Genomic DNA, 10,045 nt, shown 5'->3' with positions numbered 1-10,045 from the left:
AACAAAATGGACTGAAGCCATATCTACGAAAATCGATAGTATAAGTACAGTAGCAACCTTTTTGTATGAAAATATTATTACATGGTTCGGTTGTCCACGAGAATCAGTTAGTGATTGAGGAACTTATTTTATAAATAGTACAATCGAAGCACTTATGGCTAAATACGAGATAAAACATCATAAGATTACATTGTATCATCCTAGAGCCAATGGACAAACGAAAAAGACTAATGGAATTTTATGTAAAATCTTAACAAAAACAGTTTCAAGAGCGGGAACGAATTCAGACACTAAATTGTTCGCAGCTTTATATGTATACCGTACTACATATAAAGTTACTACCAATGCTATCCCTTTTCAATTGGTTTATGGCCAAGAAGCAATATTACCTATTGAATTGGAAGTCCAAAGTTTACGAATTGCTATAGATAATAGATTAAGACATCATGATTTATTACCGCACCATTTAGAAGAATTAGAAAAATTTGATGAAACTAGAGCCAATGTATTAATGATAATGGAAACTACACAAAAATGAAGGATGACTTATTATGATAGTAAGCTTAGATCAAAGGCTTTTAGGCAAAATGTTTTGATACTTCTTTATTATAGTCGATTTAAAAAATTTTCAAGAAAATTTCAAGTTCAATGGCATGGGCCATATCGAGTTATTGACGGATTTCCAAATGGTTCAATACAAATTGAAGATTTTATGGGTACTAAATTTATTACACGTATGAATGGCAATCGGCTTAAACTTTACTATACATAAACTTGGGACAGATTTTGTGTTACAAAAAAGGGAGTCGACCTAATTGATTGGACCATAGTAAGAAGTAGGAGGGGGGCTCTTGACAGACATCGTATTTTCTTTTGTGGTTAAAGAGAAGTGGATGGCAAAAAAGGAGAAGATGGCGAACATGGTGTCTGAGAAAGCAAGGATAGAGACCGATTGTTAGGAACGGCAAGAGCGACTGCAAGTAGAAGATGCTATGTTGCAGACTAAACTAGCTACATTAGAGAAGGAGGCCAATAATTTAGTGTGGACCAATACACCAGTTTCAGTAACAACACCTTCGAAGATACCTTTGAAATCGATAGAAAAATGGCAGGAGATGTTGGAAGAGCGCGACAACCAAATTGCCGTCTTGAGTCTCAGGTACGAGAATTGAGTTTGTTGGATGAAGATTTGATGGCACATTTGGATGGAAAACCATCGAACACCGAGGTAGATGATGAAGATGTAGCAGAAGAGGAGGTCGCATTTCAAAGGGTGGTAAGCCAACGTCATTGACTGAAGAAGCTAACGCAACTACGTCTTTATAAGTTGAGGCTAAATAATGTTTGCAAAGATGCTGCATAGATAGGAGTGGGGCTATATAGAATAGATAAATAAATTTTGTCGTAAGTTACTGGTTGGTTATTGACAACCTTAAAAATTAGACTTATGGTTAGGCAGTTTAGTTGGTAACAATAGGTTGTTAGTGGAACAAATGGTTAAGAATTCAAATGGTCATAACCTTTAGAATCTGCTAGTTGATGGTCCATCTTTTGGGTAGGATAAAGAGGTTGAGAAAAGGGTGATCAGGGCCAAACTGTGAGAGTCATAAGCCGAGATAAGCTTGGTGCTACGTCTTTGTTTTCTTTGCTTTTATTTGCTTATGAAGAATTGTGATTGAGAGAAGTATTGTTGAAATTGTGATTAGAATATTATGGAATATGACTTTGGACTGACCGTTTTGGAGAAAATTTGTGACCTTGAGAATTGAGATTATCGAATTGTGTTGTATTAAGTGAAGATATTGAATTCTGTGTGATGAATTGAGAAACTGAATATAATAAGTAAGTTGGAGATTAGTAATTGAATATATAACAATCGAAAGAGAGTAAGTGGGAGATGAACTGATAAGAATATGAAAGTATTGTTGAATTGATAGTCATAGAATGGATTATGTGTTGAATTAAGATGGAAGTACTAAGATTTGATATTTTGTAGTTTGATAATTGATTTCAGATAGCTAGAGTACAATCAATTGTAATACTAACAGACCCAATTCATATAATCAATCTTTTCGCATGTTCGAACCCACCTCTATTAGTTTAATTGCTTTGGTATATTGAAGCTTGAACACAACAAGAACAACAGTAATCTGTGACTTTTAATATAGTTATGTCTTATTAAGAGAAAGAGATAATCCACTCTTAATCAAGATTAGACAAAGCTTTGATATTGTAAGTGTATTCTTGTCAATCTGTCAAAGAGAAGAACTTGATAAAGACAAATAAAAAACTTAGACTTCTCTCAAAGAAAGATGACAAAATAGAAATAACTCAATATGTATATTAAGAAAGAAACTGGAATGACTATTGCCAAAAGATAAGAAAAGTAGAGACCCTTGAAACTACACTAGAAACAAGAAAGGAGTTGAAAAAAGTGAAGAGGACTTCACTCTTGTCTCTATATATACTATAAAACTACGGGCTACGTGGCGATGTTCTATAGGACCTCTAATATGTGTTGACTTTGTAAGACACATGCCTTGACTTACAAGGCAAGTTTTTCTACGTGTGGGCCACATAGTTAGCTTGATCTTCAAGCTAACAACATGTGTGGCACATGGCCAACTTGTTGACAACGTTTCTAATCCAAAAAGTCAATTAAAGACACTTATAAAGTCAAAGCAGCGTCTATGAAGATACTAAGAAGCTTTCATAGCAAATGTTATAGAATTAACTTACTTTTATCTACTTTTACTTATTTCTACTTATTTATACGTGTAATTATTGGCTTACATGCGTATGTCCGTGACATAGACTTATTAGATGTTATTATCCAACACTAAATGATAGGCATCTTATAATGAGCTAGTATATAAGTCTATTTTTATTACATACATTTGTTAAGGTAATTCAAATATATTACTATATACACACATGTCTATTTTATTTTATTCTATTTTTAAAATTTGACTGGTAGACACTTTTATTGTATGGACACTTCCTATGCCAAACACCTCCACATATATACATTAAAACTCTCATTTACACTAAAAAAAATTAGAATAAGTAAAAAATAAAAGATTATTTGAATAAAATTAATAAGTTTTTAAAATTAAATGAAAAAACTTCATGAAGTATATTATTAAATTTAAAATAATTTAATCAAAAAAAAAGTGCCATAAGCCATTATAGACAAATCTTTAAATATAAACTCATTATAAGACTTTTTATTACAAATATGAGTTTTATTGTGTGTACATGGAGATGCATAGCACAAGGAGTATTCACCTAGCAGTTCTCTTATTTTTTAGTTAGTAGGAGGTCACATGATATAAATAAATAGAATCAAGATTTATTATGAGGTAGCTTAAAAAGGAAGGCATTACTTTCTATTTTATTTTCAAATATATAAAAGAAGAAGATGGATTGTATTGCAATGTAAAATCTATCTAATGTAATTAGAAAAAAGTTCAACAACTCTACAATTGTCTTAAAATATTTTTACTAAATTAGTAAAGGAAAAGACATCTATAAGGTCTCAACATCTCTTTCTAAAATTATAAGATTTTATTTGAATTATTAATCATCTAACATTAAAAAACCTAATTATATAATAAAATTGATGAAATATATAACAAACTCGTTTTTATATATACAATATATTCTTTAAATTAGACAAAGCTTAAAATAGGTTCTAAAAATATTTTTAGCCAAAAAACAAATTGGTCATAAAAGGTGTTATTGTAAGCAACTATTGGGAGAAAATTATGCTTAAAGGAGTAGAAAGGGATTGTAATAATTTTTAGATTGAAACTTTGTGATAGCTAAGCAACTTGGGTAGATAGAGGTATAGTGAAAGATAGACCAAAGTTTTTATTTTTTTATTTTTTAAATACTGTTGTGCATAGCAACCTAGGCTACTTTTCTAAGAACTTGCAAATCTATATTAGAATCCAAAGGGTTGGTAATAGAGGAGATGTAAGAGGTTATTTGGATTTTGAATGTACAATTTAGATCACAATATTAATGAGCCATATGGGAGAAAGAAGTACATCTCTTTTACATCTTTTTAATAGATTTAAATGGCTTAAATTAGTTTGAGATTTTGTTTGCAATCAAATTCTCCATTGTGCAGCTCTATTAATAATCTGTGGTAGATTTGGTGTAAGAACAAAATTAAAGCTAACTTAGTATTTTAAATCTTGAATTGGAATTTTTCTTGTCTTTAAAGAGTATTGGTTGCCAACGGAGATTATGGCTTGGCTATTATGTGTAGAAAGGGTTTCTCTGCTTCCACCTATTAAAGCCACCTCTAAACAAGTCAAAATAAAACACCAAAATACATCATGAAGACACTACACCATCATTTTCAATACCATAAAAAAAATTCACTATCCTTTGTTTGCCAAGAAGAAAATCCACTAATTTCAAAACAATACTTGTTGAACTTATTTCGTACATCTTCATGTAGTTCAAACGGCATTTTTAGTTGGGAAGGATTTGTTAGTTACGTTGTCGTTGTTTTAAAAAAAAACACACCTAAATTTCGACTCGTGCAACGATGTGTCTGTGGGTCTGAAACAAGAATCCCATGAGAAGGGTCGATGAGGGGAGAAACCCTAGCCCTAACCCTAATTCGAAGGTGGAGGAAGACTGTTGCAAATCGCAACGAACGCGACTGACGGTGCTTCTATTTGTTGTGGTCTTCGACTGTGCTGAGAGTTTTGGAAGAGGACTTTTGGAGCGCAGGAGCCATGCAGATCTTCGTGAAGACGCTGACGGGCAAGACCATCACGCTTGAGGTCGAGTCCTCTGATACTATCGACAATGTGAAAACAAAAATTCAGGACAAGGAGGGCATTCCTCCCGATCAACAGCGTCTGATTTTCGCCGGCAAGCAGCTCGAAGATGGTCGCACCCTGGCTGACTACAACATCCAGAAGGAGTCTACGTTGCACTTGGTGCTGCGTCTTCGGGGTGGCATCATCGAGCCCTCGCTCATGGCCTTGGCCAGGAAGTACAATCAAGAGAAGATGATTTGCAGGAAGTAAGTAGTTGTTTTCCTCTTTACCGTGATGGCTTAGTCGCTTCCTCTGGACTTAGGAGTATGTTTTTGGAAGGGCTAGATGTCGATCGTGGTTGTAGATTATGGTGTATTCTATCTCAGAGAATAGGTTTTTACTCTCGAACCGAAGCTGCTCTACTCTTAGAACCAGCATTCTTGGTGGCTAGTGTTTCATACTCTAATTGATAGTTTGCGGGGATTCCATTCTTGTATTGCAGCCATCAAGTCATGTCATGAGCTCAAAATGGTTAATGTGTCCTTTGCGCTATTCATGTAGGTGCTATGCTCGCCTCCACCCTCGCGCTGTCAACTGCCGTAAGAAGAAGTGTGGACACAGCAACCAGCTTCGCCCCAAGAAGAAAATCAAGTAGAGGGTTAATCTCTTGCAGCTGTCCGCCTTTGAGGGTTTTGCTGCGAGGTGCGTGACTACTGATTTATGGTGCGATTTTTATAGGCGCGCTTGGAATCTTAATACACTTTGGAGCTCGTTGTATTTGAATACAATTCAGAGTTTCCCTCCTTAACAACATAAAGCTGCGTCTCGTGACTTTTTTCATGAGTACATTAGTTTGTTAGGGTATTCCAGGATTTTGAATTATGGTTGCGAAGGTTTTGTGCCACTGTTCAGATCTATGAAACGTTTTTTACTTCTATCTTCTCACGGACCGGCCCCCTCAGTATGGAATACCGCGATCATATTTACGAACCCAATAGTGTGATTCTTACAGCCGTGCTGTCATCGTTGCATACTATATCCTACTCTTGCATTGCATCCTTTGGCACCTGACCCTTCAACCATTCAACTATTTTTATTGAATAGACGGTACGAAGCGACGGCAACACATGAGGTGTCAGAACACCGACATTTCGTATTGGAACTGGCCACAGAGATTTTTCAACTGTAGTTGGCATTTGCCCCGCGCTTAAGAACTTCTGCTCTGCAACGGTTCAGACATTGTGGCGACCAGGTTGCGTGTTTCCGCATCGAAGCTTGCAATCAGTGTTTCAAGAATGGCTATCCGAGACAATACTGAAAACTATTTTGATGAAGCTTATTGGAATAGTAGGTATACTCAAGATGCAGGGCCTTTCGATTGGTACCAACAATACGAAGGAATCGCTCCTGTCATCAAGATGCACTCGCAGCCATCGGATAGAGTTTTGATGGTTGGCTGCGGAAGCGCACGTGTGTAGAATTTTTCCACCATCTCTTCTCGATTTCGCTAGTTTAGTGAACTAAATTTTGTATTACCCGAGAAGGTCGTCCGTAACGTGGGAATGGAGTGTTCGTTGATATCCATATCGATGTCATCTTCTTATCATCTGAGACATCTGCATTGTCAATGCAGTCCTCTCCGAAGAAATGGTGAAAGATGGTTACGAAAAGATCGTGAATATAGATATCTCAGATGTCATCATTCAATGCATGGCTAAAAAATACAAGCACGTGAAGCAACTTACGTGTAAATCCTTAACTTCATTACCTGAAATATCTGCATTGAATGCTAGCTGGCCTCATTGCTGCCAATCGACAGGGTGTTTGATGTCCTATCGCCACTGCATTATTATTGATGTAGCAAAACCAATCGTTAATCCGAGCATTGATGCCGCTTCCTTTTCAAACTTACTAAGATGGGACCTAATCGTGTTTTGTTAGTTTTATGTGATGCGAACAAATATAACGCTCGATGAAAATACAAGGACACAAATGCAGAAACGTCACTTTATGTTTTGAGATTTTGGAATGAAAGATATTCTTTCTGCATCTTCTGACATGAATGTGACTTGGAAGACAGACAAGAGAATGGATGTTCGATGCATGAGCGAATTTAAAGAAGGCAGATTTGGCTGTGTGTTGGATAAAGGTGATTCTCCTATTGGGATGTGTTTTGGCTGTCCCGACTTCCATCCTTCCAGAAGAAAAATATACGTATGCCTCTTTTCATTTGTGGATGGAAATGAGTTGAATCACTCGTTGCATGTTAGGTTAAGACGATTGATACTTGCAAGGTTGTGTGTTGCAGGTTTGCTAGACAATCTGATGGTAAGGATTATTCTAATTTTTATGCTTCGCAATGGAAGCTTTCAGCACGTAAGAGAATTTTTTGTTACATTTTGAAGACTATCTCTGTCGTTTGTGTGCTCTTATTGGTGTATCCGAAATGTCCTGCATTTCTATCTTGCACAACTTCTCTTGTGACGTGAAAGTTGTGAGTTTTTTTGGCCTGATTCTAATCAGGTCTTGTTGTCAAATTCTCATGTTGTGAATGGAACGCTGACATGAAATGTAACCCTTTTAATCAGCCTCAGTAGTGCTTTTTCTCTCCTCTGCACATACTATAATTTTAGACTTCCACTGGTAATGCGTTACTTCAAGAAATGTCTAGGTCATTCAGTATCATTGGGAGGGTTACTCAAAAGGTGTTCGTGCATGGTAGCAGTGTGGAGCTGGTGGACAAGCATCTGTATCAACTATGCTCTCAGAGGTTCTCAGGTTGTAATCTCTTATCACTTCCTATTCGTAACATTAATTCTATCGATGTCCATCCACTCACAGGTCGAGGAGCAATATTTTTCGTGAACAACTTAACACTGAGCATTTAACAGACTGGGATGTGATCAGTTGCAGTATTTGAGGATATTCCATTGCAAGCATGAGGTCGAAGATGAATCTGATACACATAATATTTGTATACAGAGTCTTGAAACCAGGAGGGAAGTATATTCTGGTAACGTTCAATTGAAGATGTATAATTTTTTATTTACCTTCGTTTTGGTATTAGCAGATAGGTGTAGTGCATCTGTTATGTTTAAATGCAATTACGTTGGTCTCTGTCAATATTATTCTGAGCCATCAGAATGAACGCAAAACAATTCGTTGCCTCCGCAACCGTACTAGCATTTGAACCCTCCGATGAAAACCCTCCCTTTTGCACAAACTCTCGGATCAGTAATGTATGCGATTTTGCTCACATCTATGGTAGTATGCAGATAACCTACGGAGATCCACAATGTCGTTTGCCTTACTTGGAGACAAGCTTTCCGTCTCCAAGCAGAATCGAAGTGCATGTTAAACGTATGTAAAACGGTTTGTGATGCGTTAAACATTAATATCTTGGCAGAGGAAATATATCAAAGAAAAACAATTGAAAGTTCTCCTATCTCAACCATCAGATTCCTTTTTCAGGGAAATTTCACACAATTCTTGGTTGATGCAGCAAGACCAAAATCTAAAAGTCACGTAGCAGATCCACCGAGGAAAATCAGTGAACCCTTCATTATTCAGAAAGACCTGAATTTAGGTCCTCTGTTTGACTTTCAACTAACTAACTTGCACTACGTCTACATTTGCATCAAGGTAGATCACCGCAACCAGAATTATTACTCAACTTACATGTTAAGCCGTCTGTGTTCGTTGTCTGGAGCTTTACCCTTCAGTAACATAATGCGAGAATAGTAAGCACTTTCTCAACTGCATGAATCCTTCAGTTGATCTTCCAAGTTTAATGTAGTTCGAATACACCTACGTACTTTGTGTCCAAAATTTGAAGCCATTTTCAATGTAGTCTGATGAATACCGAATGATTTGAGCAGATGGGTGCTCCCGAACTGAAATGTCCAACTCCAGAATCAACCTCAGAACTCCATTGTAAGTGATATCTGTAACTGAAGCTTATAGGAGCTTGTCAAAATGGAAAACTTCACAACCAGATTCATGCGATGTTATTTGCAGGCTGAAGTATACAAACGGAAGGAGATGCAGGTGGATAGTAAGCCGTAACAGAATTCTAGAAATTCTGATGCTAAAATCCGTAAAAACCTGCACTGATGCTGGCAAAGTTTTCCCAGAATTTGTATAGCCTTGGAAGCGAGCATTTTAGTGTTGAAATTAGTTACACGTCAGACCGTTCTATTGTAAACGACCATTCAGAATTTTCTGATCACCTGCCTACAGAATGGTTAAATCTTTCCTTTTGTGTCCCTAGTGATAATCAGAATGCACAATGAACTGGTCCAAACACTGGTAATATTGTATTTTATTTTATTTTATTTCATTATTCAAATACATACATATATATATATATATATATATAGAAATTTTATTATTCAAATAAATAAATATATATATATATATATATATATAACATCAATAGAAGATTAGAGGTTGGAATCAAGGTGTTAATGTCGTAGGTTGAAGCATTTGCAAGCATTGTTTTGCCACTGACTTAATGAATGGGCAAACTGGAACCTAACCAAAATCAAATGGACTAATAGAAATTAAAATGAATATAATTCCAATTACTAAATACTAAGTAGACATTGAATCATCATATTTTGTTTAAAAAATATGGACCAGTTCACTGTGCATTTTGATAAGCACAATCAGAACTAATTAACTAAGTATCCATATATTTACAAGTACCTTAAAAGTACCTTAAAAGTATTTTGAATCTACATATTTTATTTGAAAAGTAAATAATTTTTTTGTAATATAAATTTAGCACAAATAAATATACTTAATTTTAAATGATTCTCAAAAGAAATACTATAGAATCAACAAAAAATACTCCATTAAACTTGTTGGAAAGAAAGCATTATAAAAATTAGTAATAGTACAACAAAGTAGTATTGATTTAAAAATTTATAAGAAAAAAAATATAAAAATATAAAACTGTGACTATTTTAATATACATATATGTAAAAATTATTTTAAAGATATTCTATAATATTTTAGAATTTAAATTTAAATATGTAAAATAAAAATCTATAGCTATAATCCTCTCTTTTTATCTTTTATCACATGTTTACTCTTAATACTTTGGTCTAGTTCACTTGAATAATACTTAATAAAACCAAAATATAAATTTTATACATTTAATAATTATTATAAAAAAATTCTAATCATCAATGTATATTTTTTTATTTACAATAGTTTCTTATCAGGTGTTGTTATAATTTATTAGATATATATATATACAT

The 10,045-nt window shown here is 34.8% G+C and overlaps 2 protein-coding genes across 7 annotated transcripts; both read left to right on the top strand.

Annotated features, from left to right (window-relative positions):
• Positions 1-4,701: 4,701 nt before the first annotated feature.
• LOC112281691 (ubiquitin-ribosomal protein eL40 fusion protein) lies at positions 4,702-5,718 on the top strand. The gene is made up of 2 exons (XM_024518505.3): positions 4,702-5,047; positions 5,343-5,718. The coding sequence occupies exons 1-2, from the start codon at positions 4,755-4,757 to the stop codon at positions 5,434-5,436; spliced, it is 387 nt and encodes a 128-aa protein (XP_024374273.1). The 5' UTR covers positions 4,702-4,754; the 3' UTR covers positions 5,437-5,718.
• A 149-nt stretch (positions 5,719-5,867) lies between these two features.
• LOC112281690 (uncharacterized) lies at positions 5,868-9,133 on the top strand. Of its 6 annotated transcripts, none has more exons than XR_002969667.3 (10): positions 5,868-6,251; positions 6,415-6,528; positions 6,862-6,930; positions 7,090-7,157; positions 7,507-7,559; positions 7,764-7,794; positions 8,057-8,141; positions 8,284-8,521; positions 8,660-8,714; positions 8,799-8,890. XR_002969667.3 is itself a non-coding variant. In XM_024518500.3 (10 exons), the coding sequence occupies exons 1-10, from the start codon at positions 6,077-6,079 to the stop codon at positions 8,923-8,925; spliced, it is 813 nt and encodes a 270-aa protein (XP_024374268.1). In that variant the 5' UTR covers positions 5,868-6,076; the 3' UTR covers positions 8,926-9,133. The 6 variants fall into 6 exon arrangements, 5 of the variants coding, with proteins under 5 accessions (XP_024374268.1, XP_024374266.1, XP_024374271.1 ...); XM_024518500.3 differs by having other exon boundaries at positions 7,090-7,109; positions 8,284-8,367; positions 8,799-9,133; XM_024518498.3 differs by having other exon boundaries at positions 8,284-8,367; positions 8,799-9,133.
• The last annotated feature ends 912 nt before the right edge of the window (positions 9,134-10,045 follow it).

Source organism: Physcomitrium patens, chromosome 4 (assembly GCF_059467195.1).
Source record: "Physcomitrium patens ecotype Gransden chromosome 4, ASM5946719v1, whole genome shotgun sequence".
NCBI lineage: Eukaryota > Viridiplantae > Streptophyta > Bryopsida > Funariales > Funariaceae > Physcomitrium > Physcomitrium patens.
Note: the sequence above shows the minus strand (reverse complement) of the source record. Positions and strands in the feature narration are given on the sequence as shown.

Excerpts from the sequence above, each read along its gene's own strand:
- LOC112281690 (XM_024518498.3), top strand. The coding sequence starts at position 6,077 with ATGGCTATCCGAGACAATACTGAAAACTATTTTGATGAAGCTTATTGG. Across the intron at positions 6,529-6,861 it reads GCACGTGAAGCAACTTACGT|ACAAGAGAATGGATGTTCGA; the intron begins GTAAATCCTTAA and ends CTTGGAAGACAG. Across the intron at positions 6,931-7,089 it reads TGGCTGTGTGTTGGATAAAG|GTTTGCTAGACAATCTGATG; the intron begins GTGATTCTCCTA and ends TGTGTGTTGCAG.
- LOC112281691 (XM_024518505.3), top strand. The coding sequence starts at position 4,755 with ATGCAGATCTTCGTGAAGACGCTGACGGGCAAGACCATCACGCTTGAG. Across the intron at positions 5,048-5,342 it reads GAGAAGATGATTTGCAGGAA|GTGCTATGCTCGCCTCCACC; the intron begins GTAAGTAGTTGT and ends CTATTCATGTAG.